General features: G+C 40.1%; 1 protein-coding gene across 17 annotated transcripts in view; it reads right to left on the bottom strand.

Moving 5' to 3' along the window:
• Positions 1-19219: 19219 nt before the first annotated feature.
• LMO7 (LIM domain 7) overlaps positions 19220-27050 on the bottom strand; it is a 131287-nt gene continuing 123456 nt past the window's right edge. For 9 of the 17 annotated variants that reach the window (XM_041419890.1, XM_041419892.1, XM_041419888.1 and 6 more), the window contains 5 exons: positions 26676-26895; positions 25522-25794; positions 24074-24182; positions 22240-22342; positions 21673-21731 (listed from right to left, as the gene is read on the bottom strand). In XM_041419890.1, the coding sequence (XP_041275824.1) occupies positions 21688-21731; positions 22240-22342; positions 24074-24182; positions 25522-25794; positions 26676-26895 (749 nt within the window). In that variant the 3' untranslated portion in view covers positions 21673-21687. Of the gene's footprint in view, positions 19965-21672; positions 21732-22239; positions 22343-24073; positions 24183-25521; positions 25795-26675; positions 26896-27050 lie in introns of those variants that run through there. The other 8 variants (XM_041419889.1, XM_041419903.1, XM_041419904.1 and 5 more) reach the window with 1 other exon arrangement.

The raw sequence follows: 27050 nt of genomic DNA, 5'->3' as shown, positions 1-27050 counted from the left end.
ACGTGTGCCTCTTAAATGTCTCACCTGCTAAACCTTCTGAAGGTTGCCACTGGCTTTTGCTGATTGTAGCTGCTTCCAGAAGCTGGGAGTCTCCCCATACTTTGATTTCTTGGTAAGGCACCTCTCTGCCTTGCTGGTGGCCCTGTTACAAGCAGTTCATGCCAGAAGTGCCTTTTGAAGAATTAGAAAACACAAAGCCTCCTAGGAAGTACATGATACATAAAGGCCATGGCAGTAGGGTGCTGTCATGTTTTCCTAAAGATTAGTGGTAAGATGCCCATTGACTTTGCTGGTGACAGGATTTCATAGCATGTACACAAAGAGCAGGTTTAAGTGCTGCCCATATCTCAATTTCATTCTTCTTGAGTAAGAAAAGACAGAAGAAATTTTTTTAATGCCATAGCCAGCATTGATACTTTAGTACTTCCCCACAAGTAAGCCTTGTATATTCTTGGGGGAGTTTTTAATGCTTGCCATTAAAAGCTCATTCTCCTCATTCTGACAGTTAGCTATAGCATAACTTTTTAATCTTAGCTGAAATGGCTTAAGGCAGCTATGTTATGTAGACAATGTCCAGGATAACAAAGCAGGAAGCAAATCCCATGGTTGTAAGAAAAATGAGATGGAAATGAGTGAGCTAATGTCAGAGAATGGGTACACACAGCAACAGCAGAAGCATATGGCAGAAATGGGATTTGAAAGGAGGAATCAGCTCCAGATTCAGACATTCCAGTGTAGACACCTGCAGGAGTGACCACACTTGTCATTAGTGGAAATCTAATCAGTGTAGCCAAGGGGAGCAGAAGAGCAGCTCAGCAAGCAGATGTAGGGACGCAATCTCGTTGTCTCAAGTCAGTCACCTCACATCTATAAGGTCCATGTAGGTGCCCCAGATTCCCAGGACTGGTTCAAGCAGTATAAGATATATATATTGCAATAACAGAATTGGGGCCCCAGCTGTTGATTGCCAGTATTTATGACAGTCACCTACTTGTTACTTTAGTGAGGAAGATAAGAAAAAGTATTTACAGGCATTAAGAAAACCCCTATATATATTTTCCTTTGTTTTTTCCCCCTGCTTTTGGACCATGTTGATATAGGTCATGTGTCCCCTTTGTTAACATACATTTTATACATATATGTATATATAGGTACTTTTAACACAGATTAATGTCACCTCAAAATTTGGAACAGCTGTCTAAATAAGTATTCACATCCATGATTAAATACAGTTGCTATCCTCTCTGCTTGACATCAGCTGTGCTGTGACACTAGCCAGCTATAGTCACTGACACTTTCCAGACACACCTTCACAGGTTATTTGAAAGAAGTTTGTTTTCACATTATCCCATCAGGCTTCAAGACTGTTTAAGGTGAAGAATGGAGAAACAATGTTTGCAGGTTTAAACAACAACTGGGGTGTAAGGCAGGGGAAAACTATGGGGGGGGGGGGGGGGGTGAATCCTGAACAAATGGGCAGCAAAGCATTAACAATGTGACAAGACTTTACAATACACTGCAAAGCTCTTTCCATGTCTGTTCAAAAATGACTGTTTCCATAAGCAGCAGAAGGGTCCCACTGCCGGCTGCCCTTCTGCCCCTAAAACCTCTCCAGTGTCACGCCTCTGTGCACCCACCAGCCCTGCAACATCTCTGTAGAGAGACCCAGGTGGCTGAGATCCACACAGTTAACAGGTCAGTCAAGGAACGTGGCAGCTGAGCCTGGATCCGTCTCAGTTATCTAAAGCCTTCAGCTCAGGCACTGATTTGGGCCCTTTTCATCCACTTGGCATTTTCATGGAATCCCCAGGAAAGTGTCTGTTTTGAGATTTCCACATCTCTGCCATGTTAAAGCAGATGTTGACCAAGAAAAGCCCAACAGACAGAAACAGTGCAAACACAGAAACCTGTTACTCACAGGAAAGCATTAAATAACAGATTTCAAAGGTGTTTCACAAGTCAGTGGGGAGCAACTCACTGATTCGAAAGATTGTGTGAATTGAAAGTAGAACAATTCCCCCAGAAAAAAATATTTATTTTGAACATATTCTGAAGCAAAAATTATGTTTGATGCTGCACTGATGTCACAGAGAAAGAGTAAGAGCCATGTCAAAATAAATAGTGTCAACATAAATGCTGTTTGCTTGGTTTGGCCTGCTAAGCATTGCCCAGAAAAGGTAAATCCTCATAGCTCATCCAGGATTTTCTGGATTTTTCCATAGGAAAAGGCAAGGACCATACATCTACCATACCCATGCGTGGATTCAAGAAGAAAAATACATAAAAATCAGAAAGCAAACAGTAAAATACACAAAGAAAGAGAAAGAGAGGAAAATAGTCCTCTTGTATCTGAGAGGTAAAATTTAAAGTGGTGTCACAGTCACTAAGGAGAAATTAGTGTCAACATCCAGTATCATATACTGCCTTGCTATGCATTAGCAAAGAAGAGAAAAGGCAGTTTCCCTGGATACAACAGGAGTCAGACAGCAGTAAGCAGAAGCCTGGCTCATCAGACAACAATTCTCAATTACAGGAAAGTTTGTTTTCTCAGCAGTTGTTCCTTTCTAAGGGAGAATAGTGCCATGACCTCTAAAAATTTGCCAGACCCAGCAACTACCATGAATATTCAGTGGTCCTGTGATCACAGTGCTTGTGTTGGATACAGAAAATTCAGGGATTGGTAGGACTCTGTGGGTTCCCTCCTATCCACCTCTGAGACAAACCCTTCCAGCATTTGTCTCTCCACATTTTTTGACCATCAGTGTAGACCCAAAATGTTCCTGTCTAAAGCTTCACTGAAAGTCCTTTGGAAATTTGTTTTTAAAAAAATTAGTACTTTTCTGTTGCTTTTGTGGTTTTGGTTTTCTCTTTGTTTGTTTGATTGGGTTTTTTTCAGACTGAAAAAAATCGTGGCATTTCTCTACTTACAGATGCAGCCCTCTTTTTTCACCCAGAGGAATTCTGTCTAGGTTTTTCTCAAGACTAGATCACTGAGCCTGGGTCTGACTTTAAGCTGTCTCTCCTGTTTTCACCCACACATGCACACCTTTCCTCAGTAATGCCAAAAAGGACCTTTGCATGTCACGGTCCTTAACACCTAGACAGAAGTGGGGGCAGCAAGGAGACACCGACCAAATTACATGGAAGTGGAGGAAAATCAGGGTAAGGTAGATGCTTTTCACCATGGGAGTTAGAGATCCCTAAACAAATGCCACGAGCCGCCCAATTTTTTAGACAGAATTGCACACATTTTCAGCACAAGCATCAATTATGACCCTTATATAAACTCTTTTGATTTTTTTTTTTCTTTCCCTTTCTTTTTGCCTTACACAGGAAAAGAGGGAAACTCTTTTGACAGATTTTGAACAACATAAATGAAAGTTTCACCATCTCTTTAACTGCACTCCTTTTTATGAACATGTCATAAAGTGATTTGCTTGTGTCAGGTTTGAGGTAAAGCTAAAACAAGACTTTTCTAAAACAAAATAAGCAACAAAAAAATTTTTGCAGTTACAAACATGTTTTCCCTACTCTTTCCCTCAGACAATATGTTTTTTATTGTGGCTATCCTGTGATGTATTTTCACACCATATTTTATTTTTTTTTTTTGTGGTGATCATTACCTTGTTATTTACAAAATCTACATATAGTTATATGGCAATAAGCTTTAGATAATACCTTTAAATAGAAAAGAAAAAACAAATGAATTATCAAACTCTGGGATCACTCTGCACAACAAACTACAAAACCATATCAAGAGAGTGATCAGCTAAGATGTGGTTTACTTACTAACAAGATAATGGCTTTGTGAGCAGAGAACTGTTTGGGGGGATATCAGTCATGAGAGGATACGCTTCTTCAAGTTATTGCTGCCCCCCACCTTTATATGAAGAGGCAGCACCAAGGGCATAGGACAGAGCTTAGATTAACTAAATGACTGTGAGCTTGCAGAGCTTTTCTTTGTCGCAGTTAACCACCTTTTTCAAGAGGATGTTGGCAGTAGTATTGTACCCAGAAATGTCTGGATTTGCACAGCAAAGATGCATGTGGGCCTGCACTGCAGGTGGAAAAATGCTGGGAAAATGCAGTTGTGTTTAGTGGACAGATTAGTAAAAAAAAAGGCAGATGGCAGCAAACGAACTAGCAGCTTCTTTTTTCTTCTTCTTTTTTGGTAATGAAAAAATTACAGCTTTCTGTATTATGGTGCCTCCGAGAGGTTTCCTACACCAGTAAGAACTCTATGACTCCCATTTCCTAAGTGTCCATTCAGCACAACACACCTGAACCTGTGCACAACAGCTGCAACCCACTGATATCTGATTGCTGGAGTGTCCTCAGCGACAGACTTTCCAAACAGCTATCAGATTTCTGCCAGCAAAGAGGCTGACCTAGGGATTTAGGCTAGAGACACTTTATAGCATTCTTTCTTTACTCTCTAAATATTTCACTGGAGTAATGCATTTCTCCTTCAAAAGACTGCCATGTGAGTTTAGCCTCTGCTACTCCACAGAGCAATACTGAGCCATTTAAGCACTGAGTATTTTCAGAAAAGCCCTTCAGATAGCTCAGGGAATCACAGAATAGATAAGATTGGAAAGGACCAGTGAAGATCCAACCAGCCTAGCCCAACCTCCCTGTTCAAGGAGTGACCAGCAGACTACCATACTCAGGATTGTGTCCAGGTTCCTTCTGAATATTTCCACAGAAGGAGACTCCACATTTTCTCTGGGCCATCTGTTCCCTTTCTCTGTCACCCTCACAGCAAAGAAGTTTTTGTCACGGGTGAACTATTCCCATTTACAGGAGAAGTCCATACCTAAGCATGATTGTTATCTTTTCTTAAGTACAGCTGCAGGTTAAAAGAAACCCTGGTAACATCTGAGAGCACAAATTCATATGTTATCTGCACGGTGGTTACACATTGTAAAGAAATCCTCTGTTCTTTCCACAGGTGCAAACTCCTCCACAAGACTTAGTGAGATGCTTTGTGATAAACTTGGGTGGCACAAATGTTTACTTTGCCTGAAAGTCAACCAGCAGAATTTTAAAAAGCATCCTATTGCCCAATACAGTTGTTTTTACAACAGCTGTCAGGATGAAGAGGGAAGAGTAGGTCAGCTACTTTCAAAGAAATACAAGGAATCTCAGTGAACATCAGATGCATCATCAAATAATATGCAAGTTAAAAACTGAAATGCAGGGACTCATACATAAAATTGCAAAATTTGACAAAAAGCTCATAGATCCTTAATATGCTACTCATAAAATAGCATAAAACAGCAGCATTTGGGCTGATTTCCTGTTTTAAATCAAACTCTTAAAAAAAAGAAGCTTTTGGAAAATTAAGAGTTTCCTTCCAAAATCTCTCTGTGTTGAAATTAATGAAAGACCAGATCCTTTCTGACAAATCCACATCCATCAGTTTTTATAGTAGATCCTCTAATTGTGCATGAAGAAAACAAAAAAGTAAGTTCATTTTAAGTATAAGCTGCTGCCTTTTAATGTGGGACAACAGGGAACAGGAAACCTTTCCTGTTTTTAATATTGAGCTCCCCATTTCCCTCCTTGTGATATGTGTGCAACAATTTGGCAAGTGTAAATATTTTAGGAAACAACATTTCAATTTTTTCCATGACAAAATACTTGAAGAATGAATCTCACAGACTGACTAAAAAAAGTCTTCATTATTTTAACTGTCCAGTTTAATAAGCAAATTATAAAACATAAGAACAGGTATTCTTATTTTTAATATATGTTCATTGTCAATTATCTCTAATAGAGCAAATAATTAAACTTGAATTATTAGGATATTTCCCTAAAGTTAAGAAACAGTCACTGCCCTCCACTTTTAAATATGACAGGAAGCAAGCTGATGATTTGACCCAGGCATTTCATTAATATGGCACAGGAAAAATATTAAAGAGTATATTTATATACATGTATAGACTTCACTGGCTTATAGCTCAATGTATATTGCCACTTAACTACAATTTGAAAAGAAAACAACAAATCTGATGTACACAGAGATAGAAGTGACCATTAGAAAGCAGGCAGAGGGAATATAGGCTTCATACAGTGCCTTAGTAAAAATCTAAATTCTGCATCTTACCATCATATCTGAAAAAATAATTCATATTGGCTTTCTGTGCAATGAACTGAAAGACTGGAAGAACTAATAAGAGGCTACTCATGGATGTCACAGAATTTCCTTTTCAGACTGTTTTGGTGGTGTAAGATATTTAATGACCTGGAAAACAGAGTAGATTAAACCTGAGCACAATTTTACATATTTTGGAGGGGTATTCAGGTGGCCTCAAGTGATGAAGGGCAAATATGACTGAGTGGTCATAGAAAACTCAAGTCAACTGCAGTACAGAGAGGGCAGCAAACTGGAACAGGGAGGGGCAGCTGTGACAAAACGGACTACACAAAGTAGGTCTCAACTAGATAGAAAAAGTGAAATGAAGTGAAAAAGAGCTATTGCATATGTATCTAACACTCAAATTCAGTCAGTAGCTGAATTTATATAATATGCCATAGAAATATAAGAGAAAAGGCCAAGAGAATTTCCACAGTCCTTAACCCAGCTGAGGACATGGAATATGCCTTGTAAAGTTCCCTGTTTCTTCCAGTGGATCCCACATGTGGGCAAAACCCCAGGCATCCTGCCTGGGAAGGGCTCTGTCGCAGTTCCAAGAGCGGCAATCCAGTTAATCCTGTGAGTGATGCCAGCAGATAAACCTCAGACCTGCAAAATACACAAATGCCTTTAAAAGGACCAGCAGACCTTACCCATGCCAGTAGCTGCAGCCAAACTAATGTGCCTCAGAAACCATCAAGAAAAGGAAGAAGTTAATTCTGGTCCTGCTAAAGAGTCACTCCCCATTTCCTCACCCCTCAGAAAAACGAATCATATTAAGACATGCAGAGAGCATTTTGAATTATTAACAAAAATGATGTGACAGTTTGACAGCCTCACATGGCATCTATGTATATCATAGCAATCACATAAGAGGTACAACTTGCATTTCGAATGTAATTTTGAAGACTTCATTTGCTCCCCTTCCCTTCATTAGTATTCTAAGTGTATGCAAGGAAAATACAATTGATGATCACATGAATTCAATCTAAAAGGAAAACAAAACTCCAATTAGACAGGTAGCAAATAAAAGAGAAACTGGTATGTTCGCTTAACTGAATGTAACACTGAGCTGTTAATTGACTCCACCACCATTTGTCAGCATAAAATAGTGATTAAGTATTGCAGTTTTAAAGAACAACCTTTGAGCTCATTCAGTAAATATATTTAAATGGCATTTGTTGAAAAGAACATGACCTTTCACTAAATGGTTTTAATGAATTTAACCTGAACAGGGGAGACTCATGTTGTCTGACAAGATTTTTGAAGGTGAAGAAGAGGCGAAGAAGAGGTGACGCTATGCCAAAAAAAGAGTATCAGTTTGTGTTAATCAATGCAGTCTTGTAAAATTATTTTAATATTAACTATTTCCATAAGTGGTCAGTACACTCTGTGAGCCACTCTGGGCTGGAATTTCTTAGCCACAAGTTCTGAGTTTCAGATCAGACCAGGACACAGAAGGGAAAGACTACTTTAAGTTTGGAAGAACTCATGTAAGAAAAAAGCTGAGTATCAAAGCCAGTTCTTAACAGAACTAGAAAGGCTGAAGCAATTGAAATTCTAAAACATAACAACAGCTGAAGCTAACAGAGAGGAGAACAAGAATTTCACCTTTTAATACTGCCTCTCTGTGTTTATTCTCCCCTTCCTCCTATAAACTAAAAAATATTAAAAATTAATTAAAAGGCATTTCTAACTCTTTAATCATTCTACATGTCTGCAAAGCCTGAGGCATTGCCTCAAATGCCACAGGAATGCAAAGCCAAACAGAGAGCTTAAATAAAAAAAACTTGGGAGAAAATCTACACTTATTGAATCCAGGCCAATCACGGTGATGGGGATCTCAGCAGCAGCCACAAACTGCCCTGAGGGTTCTGCTTAGGGTTCAGAGAGCTGCAGAGCCTACAGCTCCTGGGACACTGGCACTGAACTTTTGATTAGGGAATGCTGCCAACATGCTGCCAACATTGTCAACTCAACACTTTTTAAGCTGTGCCACCTACAGCAAGGACGATCTCTGCCACAGTGCCAAGCTGCCACTGGAGTCAGGGCTGAGCTAGGATTAGGGTTATGGCCAGGCTCGGGGTTGAGTGAATGAAAGAGCCTACAGCTCCAGGACCACTGGGGCTGGAACAGGCATGCCAAGGCCATTCTGACAGGGCCACAACATTGCTTTTTCTACATCTTTCAAATTTGGATCAGTCATGGGCTATGGGCTATGGGCTCTGGGCTCATCAGCCCCAGAGACAAGATGCCATTCAGGTTCCAGTTAGGTTGGAGACAGCAAGAGAGCCTAGAGCTTCAGGCACATTGTGGCTGGAATATGCATGCCAAAAGGATCATGGCAAAGCCACAACATCTTTCACATTAGGGGCATGCACAGGGAAGGGAACCTCAGCCACAGCATCAAGCTTGGTCAAAGCTTAGTGAGAAAATCCATGTAATTGTGAAATGAAATGAACCCAATGAAATGGAATGGAAGGGAAAGGAAGTGCACTGAATTGAGCCAAATCTTTCACTTAATTTTATAATTTTATTGTTTTTAAAATTTCATTTAATGTCTTTATGTTTCATTTCCTGTCTTTCCATTTCTAGCAATTTCTTGATTTCTCAAGTTATAGGAAAAAGAAACTGTTTACACAGAAAGCCCCCAACAATAAACTACACTGAACATCTCTCTGCCATTTTTTCCCTGCTTGAAAGAACCCTTTCTCCCTTGAAGAAACTGCCTTTCCCCTACCTGAAGCAAGGAGGTGAGGTGGTATCAAATAACATCCAGGTTACAGCCATGCCCTCTCCTAGCTATTGCAAAAGTTAACTTTGTCCTGGCAAGAACCAGGACAATTTGTCTGTCAGAAAGCACAAAAACATTAATTTGCATTGTATCATTGTCTCTTATTTTCCTTAATGACCAAAAGCACAGCTCAAGGTATGATTAGGAAAATATTATTTTAATGACTGCAACCAGTGACATTGAAAGCTGCCTTTCACTGCTATGGGTCCAGCCCCTTCCTGCTGTGATCTGTGCTATTCAAATTCCTGCAGTCAGCATACACTATCACACCACACTCTCACATAAACCAACACACTAACCACGATACCACCTAAAACCAGGAAGTAATCCTTCATACAGTTTCCCACATTTCTACTCTTCTTGGAGATGGGCTACAAGGGATGAACAGCTCTCCTGCTAAGGAGTCCACAGAGTCATTGAATGGTCTGGGTTGGAAGGGATTTTACGAACTATCTGGTCCAACCCCCCTGCCATGGGCAGGGATGCCACCCACTGGATCAGACTGCTCAGGGCCTCATCCAGTCTGGCCTTAAACACTTCCAAGATTGGGGCATTCACAGCTTCTCTGGGCAACCTATTCCAGTGCATCACTGCCCTCACAACAAAGAACATCTCCTATCTGAATCTATCCACTTTCAGTTTAAACAGGTGTATGTTTGTACTTCCTTTACTCTGAATTACTCTAAGCGCTCCCTGGAAGTCTCCGACAGAAAAAGTGGATTTTGCTGAAAACAACTTCCTTTGCCTGGTGGAAGACCACACAGCCAGTGGAAATCAGGAAAATCCAAAAATTCTTTGCATTTAAAGTCAGTGTTTTACAAAACCTACATCTTGACTAAATTTTAACGTCAATGGGGAAGAGTTCCCCTCGGCACAGTGACCACAGAAGAGACCTGACCCCGGTCTGTATCCGTAAAGTGCTGCTGAAGCAGGGCAGAAGGAAACAAGTGATAAGTATCAAGTCACTTGTGGGTTAGCTGCCAAAGAGACATCACTTCTTCTGCCAGCAACATGACTGGCAATAAATAATCTTTGAGGCAGCCTGACAGTGTGTAGGAAAGTGAGGAGACTGCCACATTTCCCTCTCCAGCATGGCTGCAACAAGCCCAAGGCTTGCTGCTTGGCAAGTGAAACACTGCCATCTGACATTACAGGAAAAGGTTGATAGAGGCTGAAAATCAGTTTTCTTCCCATTTAATTTTTCAGGAATACAAAAACCTGACTTCAGTGCTGGAATGTGAGTGTGGAGAAGATAAAACCAATAGTTACAGTACACAGTGTGTCCAACCTCTTGGCCAGAACGACCAGTGAAGAAAATGCACAGGAGAGTGCTGTTCCAGTCAGAAAGTAACTAGGTAAACACATCAAATTCTGTCCAATGCAACACACAGGGCCAATCCCATACTGGCAGAATGAAGAAAGTGAATACTCCAGTGCCAGAGGAACTGGGACAGCAGAACTTGTCCAGCATTTATTTGCACTGGCTGTTATTTGCCCAGTCTTGTTTTGAAAAGCTGGCAGATGAAGGCTACTTTCTACCTATTCTAAGTGTTGAAACGTGTCTCAGAGGTTCAGGACTAAGTACATGGGCAGAGAAAAAACACTAGTCCTTTTAATCTGATTAAATAAAGTAGAGAGGGATTAGTCTGGAAAGAAGTTTGATGCACTAAACCTTTTAGGACTGGTGGAGATGATGTGTTGCAGTGCAACCTCCCCATCCCTATCTGTGTGGAAGTGAGTATCTTCCACACAGACAAACTGAGTGCTGAAGACAAAAAACTTCAGATTTTGGTCAAATTTAGATCTAAAATGAAACCAAAAACATGTTATCATCCTTTCAAGCATTCTCCTCACAGGTTGGTAAGGCTGAACACTGAAGCTCATGGGTGCTACAAATACATGTGGAAAATTCAAACTTAAGTCCTCATGTGGAAAATAATTAACCAATAGAGCTGCACAGATCCATTTTACAAACATCCAACTAGAAACACTAGAAAACACTACTTGCAACCTTTTTTTAAAAGTTGTGTGGAATCACAAACCCGTCACTCAAGTCCAGGACCAGCTGATAGCTTGAAATTCAATTTTACAATTTAAGAAAGAATTCAACCTCAGAATACCTTTTGGTGAAGTAAACATCTATCACAGAATGTATTCTGTGATTAAGGGATGCACAAGGATCTTCAAGTCCTACTCTTAAATGCATGGCTCATACAGGGATTGAACCCAAACCCTGACATTTTTAGCACTGGGCTCTAACCAAGTGAGCTAATCTCAAGGTCAGTCAAAGACTCTTCTCACTCTATTAGCTGAAGAGACAGAGGTTAATATTTTTAAAACTATTTCTTCTGGTCTCTCTCTCTCCCCTTTTTTTTTTTTTTAAGAAGAAAAAAAGTCAGCAGGTTTATAAAAATTACCATTTACTCAATTTGAAATCAGAGGCTTCAGGAACATCACAAAGAAAATTTCTAGTTCAACAAAATACAAGAGCACCGAACATCTTCCCAGCATCACAGCACACTGTTTTCATCACTCTCTTGAATGTCCAGCTTCTCTCTCAAGCTTCCAGAAAAACCCCTGGTGATACCTGTACAAGACCTTACAGCACCCTTACAAAGACTTATAGACTAGAATGCCAAGGTAGTTGTAATTTAACCTGCACCATGCACACCATTATCAGCTGAGGCAAACCAGCATAGTCCTGCTAATCTTTCTAATGCTCTACAACAGCACAGTCTTTATTGTATTCAGCTCAGCCAAGGTTATCTCTTTGCAGCCTCACTAATGGGCCTTGCTGATCTCAGACATATTCCTGCTCTCTCTGGACAGCAGTGAAATAAATTTCCAGCAGAGCAGGCTCTCCTTTCATGCAAGCTGCTGGAGTTCAGTGAACAGCAGACACACCCGTGGGCTGCACGGGGAAGCCTTTTTCCCACGCTGGAGAACAGCAGTGGTGTTGCAAAGAGCCTGCTCCATCATGGGTGGTAAGAGGCAGGCAGCTGACTCCCAGGCTCATGGTCATTGAATGCTCTGCATAAAACCAGCGAGGCTCTGTGGGAATCGGAGTTGCAGTCGATCTACAGGCAAGAGAACAGGATTACAAACACACCTGTTTTGCTGCCTCAGCATTGAGCCTGATCACAAGATAAACACACTTGCTGAATAGTGTAACCATTGTTGTTATTGTGGAAAACAAAAAAACAGTGAAGCAGGACAGATGAGAGAAAAAAATTTAATACTTTAATTGCAAAAACCAGTGAGTGTAAATATCTGCTTCTTGAGGGATGACCAAAGAGCATTTTTGCCCTTGTTTATTGTGATGTCCCAGCCTTGTGGGGAATGAAGCACCCAAGATTCCTAGATACCCATGGTCAAAAAGAATGACTAAAATCCGAGGGTCTGCAAAAATCAGAGGGTCTGCAAAAACTTAAAGATTTATTAGTAAATTACGCACTTGGCATGGAAAATGGTGTTAGTCCCTGACCTATTCTATATAAGCATAAGGCAGTGGGTTTTGGATAGAAGGGTAAGATAAGGAAGAGAGAGGAAAGAAAGAAGGAGAGAGAACCAGTCTTGGTTTCAGTGTGAGTGCAGCTGATGGGATGCCCAGGGTCCTGGGGATGCTACCTGGGTTTGGTGGGAGTACCATCTTATAAATAGATTTCCCTGTCCTGAAGACACATTTCTAACTTTCTATGCAAATTATTTATTATGCATAGCCCTTTCCTCTGGAAATGGGCCAAAGGGCTTCAGGGTTCTTTGGTGATCTTAATCCCTCCCTCCAGTCCATGCCCACTTCTCCTTCCTGCACTTGTACTGTACTGTGTTGTGCTTAACTTCAGAAATGAGGACAAGGACTTTATCCCAGAAAGTGCTGCACTACCTCTGTGTGGGCCCCTTCTCAGCCACATTTTGTTCTTTCTCACAGCAGGTTATTACTAACAATCTGTGGTTGTCTCCACAGCTATCAGCTGTTGCTGATTGAGACACACACATTAGCCCTGTATCTTCTGGGATTCTATATCTCTTGATACTTTTATGGACATATTTCAGAGACCATAGCCTTGATAAACTGAAGGGAATAATTCAAATGCTCTCTAGTGCTAGGTGAAAGGATACTTTGGTTTTACAAGCTTAACGAAGTCAGCACCTTCAATTGGCATTTTCTACGCAATCCAGATTTATGAACAACTCATGATCTAGCAAAGACATGAGGATTAAAAGATTATATAAACAGTTTTCCTGAATAGGCAGCTTTCTTGACTTCAAGTCAAAGCTGTTACAGAGAAACAGGATTTAAGAGGACATTCAGTGTATATGATACCAGAATTATGCTATGTGGTAACACTATGTAGCTACAAAGTGCTATAGTGAGTAACCAAAAGGGCATTAGTGTAAAAAGGCAAAACGGATACTGCAGCCTGTATATCTTGCCCTGTTTACCATCCACCCATATTTTCAGTACCAAAATGGCATTTATAAGCCCACTTTTCGTTTTCCATTTAGCACAACATCACTAGAAGAAGGAGATTAACTGGAAAGGGTTAGGTGATGGCAAAACCAGGTTGGTTGGTGTAACACAGAAGGTCTGAACAACCTAAATATATTTGTACATTGATAGGGGCAACCCCCAGTTCAGAATTACCTCTCCTTTATGGCTGACTTGACACAGTGCTGAGGGAGAGAAACACAAAACACTGCATTAGCAGGTGCTAGATGTGTCGTGAACTATCACAGGCAACAGAACGCTCCAAAGAACACTGAGCCCACCAGTAAGAAGCCAAAATCATCCAATTATTTCAATAGCAAAGAGCAAAGAAATGATTTGTCACTTTTTTGTTTACTTGCTGAGATCCAAAAGTACTTGTATGCATGGAAGTTGTTGATAAAAACACATGCACATCTGTAATATGCATTTTGCACAGAGTATTGTGAATAGCACAACTCGTGACTGCCACTCTGCAGTGCACTGTGCTCGATGGCTGTGGTTTATTCACAGACAGGAGCTGTGCCTGGCTGAAGGCTGCTTGCTCACTAACTTCCTCCATTGCAGTGGGGCTTCTCCTAAACTGTCTTGGGATTTTCCTCAGATGTATGCAGACAGGAGTACACTGGTATAACTCCTGGCTTTTACAGCAAGCAGCACATATATATCTCATAGACATGACAGTTACCTTGGCAGGAACTAATTTTATTTCAAGTATCACATGCAAGTATAACTAGTGTTTCTCTGCAGGAATCTTGCTTACATGGGCATCAAGAGACAGCAGTTGTTATTTTTGCAGAGCTAGAATATGATGAAAGGCCACAAGCTGAACCTCTCACATCAATATCTGCCAAACATAGCAGGCACTAATTGTATTTTTTGCAATTGACACTTCATGCTGAGAAATAGAAATGGAATGTCATCTTGTCCCCTTGTCTGTCAAGACACATCAGCATGGAAATCTCTTACAGGTGCTTCCCCAAGACAGGGAAATCTAGCAGAACTACACAGGACTTGAGGCATGGTCATTCCAACAAAGGCAAGTCAAAACTTTAGAATTATGCCAGAAAATCTATGCAGCAAAATTTCCTTATGGACCTTAGCTCTTATTTGAATATTTGCCTTATGCAATATTTGTCTTATGCAAATAAATCCTTACACTGCCTCAGATTTTTTTAAATGCTCCTCAGGATTACTTCTCCTGTGTTATAAATCTTCTCCTAGGAAAGTTTTGTGTTGCAGTGCACCGGGAGAAGGTCTTTCAATTCAACAAGTCCACCCATAGAGGTAATCTTGCAGTTTTTGTTTAATGTGAGCAACAAGGCTTTATGTACAGGTATAAGAAACAAAACAAACTAAAAACCCAACAAGACCCCAAAAAAAGGACATATGTACAATCTAAGACAGAACAAAGAGAATCAATCTAGCTCTAGAAGTCTAAATCAATGAACTAAATTAAATGAACTAAAATAAAATCTAGACTAATAATAAGCTAGAAAGGTCATTAAAATAAGTTTAAATAAAATTAACATCTTTAAGAGTGCTACTTAACCACTGGAACAATTTATGTTGACACTTTTCATCATTTGCATACTTCAGATCTACACAGACCTTCTTTCCAGCAAAGAACACCACTGTTCACACAGCTGTGTTCAATATGGGAATTGCTGGATGAGAGATTCTGATCTTTGTAGCCACACAGGCAGACCACATACTGCAGTAGCCTGGTCTGACCCTGAAATCTGTGAATTTCCAGCGCAGAAAGGCCATACACAATTGAAGCAGCAATAAATGGCACATCTGGTTAAGTGCCTAAGGACAAGAGCAAATTCCAGTTCAGGGAATCAGAAACACTTGCTCTGGCCCAGGTACTTGCAGAAGGCCATTTAGGAGGGCACGCTGTGCCAAACACACGCCTGCTCTCACAGGGGTGTGCTCATGAGCTGCCCATTTGATGGCCTGAGCTTTTTCTTTCTTCTATTGCCAACAATAAAGAGAAACTGTTGGTACATACAGACTTGTACATGTTTTTTTTAAACTGGTTTTGTTCTTTGTACAATATCAACTGTTCAGGAGAACCCAGTAATTCCCACTGCACAATAAGGCAGGTCCTCGTTTGTTGCCTACAGCAGGTACCTAACTGGCAAGTTTGTTTCAAGTTGGTTGAACCAATTTAAAAAATTCAGCAGTTTTAATAAACTGATACCCCACTGCTCACCCTGGAACACCCCTTTTGAGAGGAAACAAAATCATCCTCATATTTGTTTTATGTTGGTGCCCCTAGCTACCAAGAAGCAGGGAGCTAAAATGAAAATGCTAAAGTGCTTCCAGCATGAAGCTGCTCTTTGGTGTAATTATGCCTGCTGCTAATAAGCCTTCCATCACAGCCATGGTACAGGTTTTGCTAATCCATTACAAATGATTGGTTGGAATTTAAAACACTGCTGCAAGCATACCACTTTTCATGCTGAGTTCACATTGTCAGATTTCAAACACTTTCCCCCTCCATAAGTGACAGACTGGGCCATGCAACAGCAGCTATTACCTAAGGGAAGTGTTGAACTTATCACTTGAACTCTCCCTTGGGATTCACCTGAAAAGTATTTTACTGAAAATAACAAGACTGGCTCTGACCATTTCTGGTGTCAGTGTGAACTCCAAACTCAGACATCAGTTGCTAAAAATGGGCTTTGCTGCATAAATCCTGCCACTGATCAGCACTGCCTGTGGTGTGACAGCTTGCCTGAACAGGTGAACTCATAGGTAATTAATTTTGAAATTTCTGACAAATCTCCTGTTTTAAAAACTCTAAAAGAAACTCTCATGAAAACTAAGAACATATGCAGTATCTTGAATTGTACCCCGAGACACCTGATTTGTTATTATGTATTAGACATAACCCACAGAGAAAACATTTTATATTTTTGAAGTGCCACTCTGTTTAAACCTTGACCTGTGACAGAGCTGTTACCCACAGACCACTCAGTTCCAAAGCTGCATTCAAACGTGCACTGCAGTTAGTTAGCTGACAGCCTGCAAGCCTAAAGAGAGAGATTTCAAGAGTTCTCAGATAATTCTGGAATTTTTTTAAAGCCAAATAAGTATTAAGTAAACAGGTGTGCCATAATGCAGGTGTCTACATGTGAGTCACAGTCTGCATGAGTGTTGATGTCAGTGAAGCTTAGACAGCCAAGCACCTCAGCTAACAGCGGACACGTTCTCACCAGCACCCTGCACTGGGAGTATTGAACAGAGCACACAGCCTGAAATGCACTCAGAATTTAGCAGCAGGGCAGAGTTCCAGCTCTCCTGTACACCCATGCATGTGAGGGCTGCAACTTTAAACAGCAATTCTGCAGCTGATAAACTGAGGGAGAGCAATTGGTTCTTCTTTCTTTGAACAATACCTTAAAAAATAATCCAACAAAATACAGCAAAAACCTCCACTAGAAATCATCTAGTTCATTTTTCTCCACAGGAATTGTTGTCATTACCACTATCCTTACCTTGTAGTGCTTTAAGCAGCAGCTAATTAATGAAACAGGAAAAACAAACAAACAAAGAAAAAGAACCCAAGAAGATGTCTCAGATTCACTTGTACATCATACCTCCATGATGCCAGGTGGGGAGAAAGGGCCAAGATTAAGACAAAGTTCTTTTACATCACAACTTTAGCATCATTTAGAAAACACAACCCCTTTTATATGAGACTATAATCACGAAAATGGCTTTTTTTAATGTGCAAGGTGCACTTCCACACTGCCATCTTGTGTCAATAACCAGGTTTACTGAACTTGAGAGCCCAACATGCTCTAAATACTTCAGGAAGGATCAAAACAGAAAAATACATTTATTAGATGGGCTCTTCTGCCTGCTCCCCTCCAAGAGGAGGGGACAGAGGAATTTTTGTTACTCACATTTGCCACTGTGAATTAACAAGTGCAGATTTGAAGGAGCCTTGTTTAAACCAGGACTTTATCACAGGTGGAAACTCAGCTTCAACTCTTCAAGAGTTTCAATTTCAGCTCTTTGAGGCCCACTAAATTTGAAATCCCACTCATTTGTGCACAAGCAAGCTAATGAAATAACCCAGTCTTTTTGCAGACATTTTGTGGGAAAATGAAATTGGAACCTGCATGGAAGCACTTGACACCATCTAGGAGAAGCCAGCCTGGCTCAGAGCATACCACTCCAGGCTGTGGAACATGAGTCAGGCAGCATCGCAGACCACAGGCTGCTGGATTTGCTTTCCTTCCATTTTTCACCACCAACCAAGTTCCATGCCCAAATGATTCCCATGGACAGGGAAACATGACTGGGCTCAAGATGCAAAAAACAGCATCACCATCCCTAAATTTTCCACAGTTTTGCTGCACAACACAGTGCTGGGAGAGGGGGAGTCATGAACAGGCTAAGAGAAATTCATTGGTTAGCGGTTGAGAAACTTTGACTTGTGACCAAAAAAAAAAAAGTGTCTCTTAGTGTATTTCAAGGCTGGTAGTGGAGACTGTATGTATCTGAAATTTGGGGGCCAGGAGGACAGTGGTTCTTTGGTTCATTATTGTAGATTCTGTCTACAATAAATGCAAGTCTGAAAACTACCATGTAGAGGGCCATCACACCACATTCATCCAAGGTATGTGCCGTAACAGAAAGCCAGATTTGCACAGGACCTAAATCAGATTCTGAATTCAGGGAAGCAAGCTTCATCCACAAGCAGCAGAGAGGACTCCAGGGAGCTGTTTGAACAGGCAGTGTCACTACAGTCTGTACTTGGCGAGTAGAGTCTTCATATTGCAGTGCTGTCATCTGTGGTCTAGCATGTCATTACTTACCACAACAGTAAAAACAAATTAACCACTTTACCAGTCTTTAACTGAATACCAAAAAGCAGAGTCAAGTTTGGCCAATGAGACATTTTAGATTTGTATGATAATTTTTAAATCAAAAATAAAAATAATGTTTGGCACTTTGTAATTAGCAAGCAGCATTCAGTTACAAGCAGGAGAAATTACAGGAGCACAGGTGAAGTTCTCCCACTATGCCAAAACAGAACAATCTTCCCTTGTTACCCCCAGCTATCACAGCCACAATCCCTCTTCCCAATCTGTGAGCTCTCCTACACACCACACCCTGCAAAATCCCCTGAGAGCAAGGAGCACCCTAAGCTGCTTTGCAGCCTCACTGCAGCTCTTCATGGTGCCACACACAAGCTCACACTCAAGAGCCCTGCTACACCTGCCAGCTTCCTCTTCCTCAGTTTTACCCACAAAACACTCCCCCAAATTCCTCTGATCCAATTCCTATGCTTTTTCACTGCTTCCAAGGATATGGACACAGAAGGGTACGTAACCAGGCATGAAAGGATTTGGGGAAGCCACTGTCCAGAGCAATTTGGAAGCCACCACTGAGAGTACATTCCAGCTGTGTTTTCAAGAGGAGCAGAACCTAACAAAAAAAAATATTTTTGGCATTTCATTTCTAGCAATAGCAGAGAAATTTTGAGGAACATCCATCTCTTTCAATTTTTTTTTCAGGGATGGGCATATAGTCTCACCAGTGGTACTGAATACTCAAGGGAAAGAGCATGAGGAGCTTGATGAAAAAGCTGTACACAGACTTTGACACTGACTGCAAAGGAAGAGAGAAAAGGAAGAACTATTGTGCTTGCATATATTTATGTGAACAACTTAATCCTGTCAGAACAAATATTTTTCCCAAGATGAAAATCAAACAATTTTATATTTCCACACACAACCTTAGACATGTTTAGCTGAATAGAAAGGACAAAAACTTCTAATAAATGCAACATCTGATTTTTTATTTACAAATACATGGTAATTCAACAACCATTCTTCACTCAGATTGCAGAGGAAAGAGTGATAGTTACACTTCCAAACAAGAAAAGAAAACTCTCTCTCTTAAATGGATTCCACAGAATATTATGCCAACACCACTGAGCAAATTCCGAGATTATTCTTTGTATTTAGGTTTCAAAAAAGCACATAATTTTAGAAACCGGCATATGGAAAGCAAACACATTTGTGTGCATTTAAATGCAGCTTCATATTAACCTAGAGAATTCACTTTCAGTATATGTCAAAAATAAAGACAGCAATTGCAAATATATATTTATATTAGCTATTTCTCTAATGCTCATTTCAAGAGCTTAGAAACAAAATACCCTCTTCATATACCATTGGAAAGTCAACTAGTTGATTATAAGCCTCAAAAATATTTTGAAGTTATTACTGAAAATATACTTATTCTCTCTTGTGCTCTCAGTACTTGAAGCTGAAAATGTGAAAGCATTTTTCCCAGCTATTTCCTTACTGCAATTACTTTCTTATAAATAAAAATAGTTACATGAAGAATACAAGGTATTGCTATGAAGACTAGACAAGCAAGAGTTACTCTTAGAAAAAAACCACACATACACACAATATATATATTTATAGATCTACATCAGCAGCAATCACCTCTTCTTCTATCTGCAACAGTGGTTTCATATCTTCATTTGCTTCACATGGAGGTTGGTTGTCCAGCTATTAGGGAGAGACAACAGAAACTGTAAGTAAAGTCTAGTTACTGAAGAGCTTTTGTGACAATTAACATTTTAAAGTTTAAAATAGTCACTTAATAGTCAAAAAACATTTTAAAGTTTCAAATACTTATTGAAAATGGTAACACACTAATGTATACATTCTGAATCAAGCAATCCAAATTTAATGAACAATACAAATTTGAGTTTAATCCAATTATAGCACTGCAAGTATTTCAGGCCAAGTCAATATTCCACAGAACATGCACCTTACCAAATTCTTAAGAATTATTTTTAATTTATTGAATTTATTTTTAGTATTAGCACAGAGTGATAGTTTCTCTAAATTTGCCTTTCAATAATGAAATTAAAATTTTCTAAATTACTGTAACACTATAAAGAACTTTTTTATACCTTTGTAGGTATCTGACAATACAGGGGTGTTTCACTAGAATGTTCCAAGTTTAAACCACAAAATTAACACAAAAATGTGCAAAAATATCACATAAAATTACATAAAATTGCGAAGTGAATATTAATAACCCTATGGTTTATCAAACCCTTTAGCCAACATGCTCACATTCCAAACCAACAAATAATTAGCCAGGTTGATGTCAAATGCCAACTGCAAAACACAGGATCTCACATCACAGGCCAGCGCTGTGCTCCCAATGCATTTTCACTGCAGTAATTGCATAGCTGGGTTTTGTATTATTCAAATAGCTGATTTCAATTATTAATCACTAATTTGAATACTGTGTTCTGTACCTACAAGTTCTTACAACTCCTGATTTTATTTGTATCTCATAGAATTATGTTTTGAGGTGCCCACTGGCCCAAGTAGATGCAGTCTGAAGGGAAGGGAATAGAAACGTTTCCTCACAGATCAGCTCTGCTTCTGAAAGGCACTGCTGTGACTTTATGGGCTGTAACGTCAAAGAGAGACTAAATAGCAATTCATCCATAATAAAATTACTTATCCAACTCACCCAGCAATATTTTCCCCCAAAAGAAAAGACAGAGAAAAAAATAACGTGAGCAAGCTCCAGTGTGAATCTCTCACACATTTGGGTGCTTCATCAACAAGGAGATACATTCTCCAAACTTTAGATTAGACACGGTATGATCCAGTGCCCTGGATCACCTCCAGGTGGAAGGGAGTGATTCTCTTCCTCCTTCCACTGATCACATTAGCCTCTGTGAATGCGCTATTACCCTCACGAGGTGTTGCGCTTTCTGGTTTTAGCTCGAGTACCACATCATCATTTCTGTGACTTCTCTTCATGGAAGTCAAAAAGAGCCTGCAAACAGCAACAGCGTCAGATGCAGAGCGTCTCTTTTCCTGAGCTAGGTTTCACAGCCAGCAGCTGCCCAGTTCCTGCTCAAACACTGTAGCATGAATATCCTGTTCCCTTCACTGCCTTCCGATCCACCATGAGAAAAATGTGCTGGGCTCATAAAGAAACACAGACATTTTTCCCAGGAAGTAATTCAGAAATTATTTTTCTTCCCTATTTTTATCATCCTACAGAAGTCCACATTTGGTACATTAAAAAAAAGAGCTGTATAAAACTCCTGACACTTATCAAAATTAGGAAGTTGTCTACCATCATCTATGACAGCAGAAAAAAAAAGACCTAAATACCACTATACAAAGCCTTAACATCATGCTCCAGTAAATCAGAATTCTGCAAACCATAAGAAGGAAAAAAATTATACTGCACCTTTTAATTAAGATCTGTAAGTAAATCAATTCCTCCTGAACTTGTACCTAAATGAATAACCAATTACAGACCTATAATTCCAATAATAATAGCAACACAAAAAGAAACCAGCATTTGTGCCACCTGCACAAGATAAACTAATTGCTTTCCAGGTATGCATTATGACTGAATTAAATACATATTTCAGCTTACTTTTTAAGAAAATGTGAAAGCCTTTTTCAAAAAGGCTTCTCTGTTATCAAGAAAAGCCCATTTAGCACCTGACAGCTCCTTGACACCACTTTCTCAGATCTATAAAGGAAGGAAGATGACTATACCGTGCTATCTGCTTGAAACTGCATAATAACAAGTTGGTAAAATCAGCTAGCAGTGAGTTAGAAGTTAGGAATGACTACCCTACAAAAGACAGAAACTGGCAATCAAACCTTGCTGAACCTATTTGCTAATTTAAAGCTAAACTTGAAAGCTATCAAGTGGCTCAGCTGTGCAAACACTTGAGGTTGTACAGCACAGAGAAGAACTACAGTCACGCACACTGCAGTTGCATTGCCTTACTTTTAAATCTGATATAGCAGTCGTTGCAGAAGAGTTTGTTGTTTCGGATCCTGACTTCAGCTCCAGAGCGGGATCCACCAAGGTCGCATCCACAGGCAACACACTGTATCACACATGAATAGTTAACAACTCCTTCCAAAATACTAAGAAACAAAAATGCTGTTCAAAAGCAGCTCAGATTAAGCTCAGCGAAGCCTGAACCATAACCCCACAATCACTAGAAGCAAATGTACAACGATTAGTAGATCAAAATGCAACCAACCCTGAGGAAGTATTTTAAGGCGACAACTGGACAATGAATAGCAGAGATACACCAAGTAAGCAAACATAAAGCGGACGGTTTTTAGAGATTAGTTCATTTAATCTAATTTGAACTTTGGTTTCTCTGAAAACTAAAACTGGTTTGGCACAAAAATAAATTTTGTTCTTTAGATGGCAACAGGAATTTTGGCACAGAACACCTGGGTGTGCTACTTGCAGATTTCCATGCGGCACTACATGCTGCTGGTGTCCTCAGTCCCTTGGCAGTCAAAGCAGAAAACACTCAGGCACTCCCAATTTCCTGGGTTTGCATCATCGAAACAAGTTCTGATTTGGAGAGATGGGGCTGATTTAATTTTTCTTGCATAAACTCATAAGGGGCTTGACCAATGCCATGCTAACACTAAACTATTTAGCTATGGTAGCTAAACATGTACTTGCTGTGAATATGGACCACATCTGGAAGGAATGTAATCCAAAACATAATACTCCCCTTACTGAATTTATGAAGGATAGATAGTTTCCCTGCTTAACCAAGTAATGAATCTTTTGGATGGCAGTCTGTTCAACAGCTCATTAATTTTCAGAAATTTGAAAAACAGAAACTTCGCATTTTCTTATGTAGGTTATGAGCTACAGGGGAATTGTCTCACACAGAATACATGACCTGCAGAAAAGGGAATGGCGACTGATCACTATGGATTAGTCCTGTCTCTCTTGCTCAGGGAGGCAGAACCAGGAAGAGCTTGAAGTCAATCCCTAGTAATATTGCAGGCAATGCACTTGAGCTGGGCACAGAAGACAAATGTTCTGAACTAGGCACAGAAATCTTTTTCTCGGAGTCAGGGAAGAAGTAGGGTCCAATAGCACCTCCAAGTCATAGTCTAATTCCACATCTAGACTGAGGGCAGGGGAATGGGACTGCTTTGCTGTCTTTTGCAGGCAAATATTTATTCTTTCAGCTCTGTAAGTGCCCCAAGCTGAGGGGAAATCATGTAGGTAGGTCCAGGTCTCAGTGCTGGGCATGAGCTAGTACACTTAGTAGGTGACTAGGTCTGAGTAGCATTAAAGACACCTTTTGGTTTTTTTCTGGGTTTTATCCTGCCACTTTGAACTCTTCCAACAGGCCTTTACTTGGAAAATACCACATGAACACTGTCTTCTAAGGTTAACTTAGAAAGGATGGGTCATCTTAAATTATTTAATTGCTAGGGTCCGGGCAGAGATTTTTAATTCTTTTTAAGAGGAGCTGCTTTCTCTGGGAGAAATGGTTCAGCATTTTCCAATATTTTGCCACCTATTCAAAGAAGGAAATCTTTGATCTCACAGACCATGTGCTCATCTTGCTTTTCAAAGTCCTACATGTTAACTCTGGAACTTAAGAAACACTTCTAGAGTCGAGTGCTAAATGCCTGCAAATGGGACTGCCTCATGGAAATATGCATGCACCACACTGTCAAGAGTAGAAGGCAAAGCAGGTGATTAGTAAGAACCCCTGTGAGCATAACACTGAGTAGCCATGCGTGCTCCTGATTAGTTCCTGTTCCTTCACGAGGTGACTCCCAGCTCTCACCTTAAAGCAATGTAAATGATAACAAAGACCAAGAGATTCAATGATCATGGCTGCTCCTTTGCCCAGAATGTTATTACAGTATGAACAGATTTTCTTCCCACTGACTGACCTAAATATAGAATGAAAAACCTTAAAACCAGCTTGAAAATGTTTAAAAGACAAAGAAGATTTATCAAATACTTTTTGAGATTAAAAATAAAAAACACATGGGCAAAAACTGGATTATTAGGCTGCTTGGGGAAAGTAAACTGAAAATTAATATTATTTAGAGTAGATCTGAAAGCCGTGGAAAGCTGAAGTGTTATACATCAAATTTACATAGGAACAAGTTAAGAAATTCTGTGACATTCTTGGCACGTATTTCATTGTATAAAATACCTTCTACAAATAAAAAGTGTACTGTTAAGTTTGGAGTGTAAGAACAAAGGTTTTGTGCTCCTGCCTTCTTAGTTGTGGGGAACTACCCAGAAGGCTAAGTTTTAGCAAGCACCCCTTCCAAGTTCCACCATCTGCACCTTGTTAGATAAAAGAAGGCGAGTCCTGGACATAAAATATTATGTTAACTCTTTGAATGTAAACCATATGGAGGTCAGTTTCCACAGATCTACCAAGGTGCTAGCAAATGGAAGTGAGAATAAGCAAATATGGTTAAGAAGGTAATTTTCTTACATCATAAAGGATGTCAAAGTCTAGCTTCAAAAAAAAATAATAACAATGAGGTCAATTTATCACTAAGTGCCTGAGAGTGTAAGAGCTAGTGAAGTAGTGTTCACTGTTGTTATTTATAACACATGTAATTCTGTGTGGGATGATACTCTGGAGTACTATCCCAAGGTATTTTTAGAATGTTTTAAGTACATAAAACAGCAGAGTTATCTACCCTACCACAGTTGAATTCCATTTTTTTTTCAAAATATGTTGCAATTCTTGCTTTCTCCTCCTAGATTAAAATCAACATCCTACTCTGTAATTCTCCAGGGTCATGGGTTATGAGCATTCCTGAGTGCTCCTCAAGATGATATTGACCACATGCCAGGAAGAGAGGAGGAGAGACCAAGATGAGGGTCATAAAGCGTGGGTTTCAGGAATCTTTTGTTAAAACAAACCAAGGGAAAATAAATGTCAGAAATGCCATCTGGAACAGGCTTTTGCTAATCATTTTGGTAACCAACACATAGCTTGGAGACTGCAGATTGATTATTCAAGTTCCTTTGTTTTTTTAACCAATGTCAAGCAGTGATGACAAACCTGGGGAATTTTCTGAGTGACTGGAGCAGGGAGGTAATTCCAGCCTGTACTTCCACTGTCCCCTCCAGCTAAAAAACTCCAGGTACTTGTTAATCAATGCTATGGGCAAGAATACTGCTGTAAGTCCAGCACATACAAAAAGTCTGCCCTTTAGTGCTGTCCAACATTTTTATCTTCCGAGAAAATGGGCACCCACTCACCTGCTGCGTGTCTGGGACCCTGACTGGGAAGCAGAGAGGGGAGACTGAGCCCTGGGAGCTGTCTGTGTCGTGGAGGGGGCTCTTGCAGAGGTGGCCACAGGAGGTGCTTTGCTGGAGGAAGGAGTGCACATGTAGGCTCGGTTTGAAGTGGACACTGGGCGACTCAAATCTTGACTAGAAGATAGAGATGAAGAGGATGCAGACTGGTTCAACCATGAGTGGTGCCTCCATGACCTAATTCCTGAAGAATCAAGATTGTCCAAAGACTCCCCTCTGTAACAGAGATACAAGCACCTCAAATGTAAACGACAGTACATATGGAGCAACAGAGCTATATCCCAACTTTTTTAAGAGAAAGCCATTAATCTTGCATTTTTAATATTTTCTGGGATTAATATGTTTGTTTGATCACCCTGAGCAATATTCTTCATGCACATATTTAAAATGTATGAGTGACAAATTATCCTTTGCATCCAGGCATAGTTCTCATGGTAAAAAACAGGCGAGGCAAAAGCAAAACACTTCACTGCAGCCTTATCAGTTTGAACTGTATCAAAATCCACAGTGCAGAAACAGACCTCAGATATCAGCTTTGTTTATGTTTTCTCCAAGGGATACCAGATCAAAAATAACAATCCACCCAGACTGGATAGCATCACCCAGGTACAAGGTGTTGGCCCAATAATCAAACACTCTCCTGACTGATAACTCAGCTGTTTCCTAAATGACAAATCCAACATTCATACATTAAATAAAGCAAAAATAAACTATCCAAACTTTATGACATATTTCTCTGTCGAAAAAGGTATACTTCGCCACAATAATGCATTTCCAAAACAGGCTGCCATGCTGATATTCTGAAACGCATCTGCTGATGACAAGGCACATTATTGATTTCCATTGCTGCTATACCAACCAAGAAACAAGCAGCTGAGTTATTTACAGGTCACATCCACATTCCTTACTTGCAAAAAAACCCATTCAATCCCAGCTGTAATACAGCTACCTTCTCCTGTCTGTCTGCTATGCTGTCCACCTTACGGCATTTCACAGACTCAATTTGTTTCTATGCTCTTTAATACAGGCTAAAGTTCAGAATAACCAAAGAAAAATGTATGATGAGAGACACAGTTAATATTTATTGAGATTCCTACCTCCTCATACTACTGCTGTACAGACTAACAGGCTCCTTATGTATACTGGCACTGCGCTGCCTGATCCAGCTGCTGTCCGTGTGCAGAGATGTTTTCTTTCTCATTTCCTGAAGGATTTGCTGTCTCTCCAACTCTGCTGCAGACAGGTTTTGCTCCTTCTGAGACTTCTTCTGTGACTCACCCATGTTCCAGGACCTCTCAGAATACTTGCTCTGGGTACCTGTGCAGGCAACACATGCAAACATCAGCCAGACACCTCAGGGCACAGAAGCAGCTATCGTCCTGTCAGCACTCTGGCTATAATTCCAAGAGCTGTTGTTCATCACTCCATTCACAAGTTATTCCAATTCCCTCTTACAGCTGAGTAAAACTTAC

Source organism: Onychostruthus taczanowskii, unplaced genomic scaffold, assembly GCF_017590055.1.
Source record: "Onychostruthus taczanowskii isolate IOZ18803 unplaced genomic scaffold, ASM1759005v1 scaffold62, whole genome shotgun sequence".
NCBI classification, from domain to species: domain Eukaryota; kingdom Metazoa; phylum Chordata; class Aves; order Passeriformes; family Passeridae; genus Onychostruthus; species Onychostruthus taczanowskii.
Note: the sequence above shows the minus strand (reverse complement) of the source record. Positions and strands in the feature narration are given on the sequence as shown.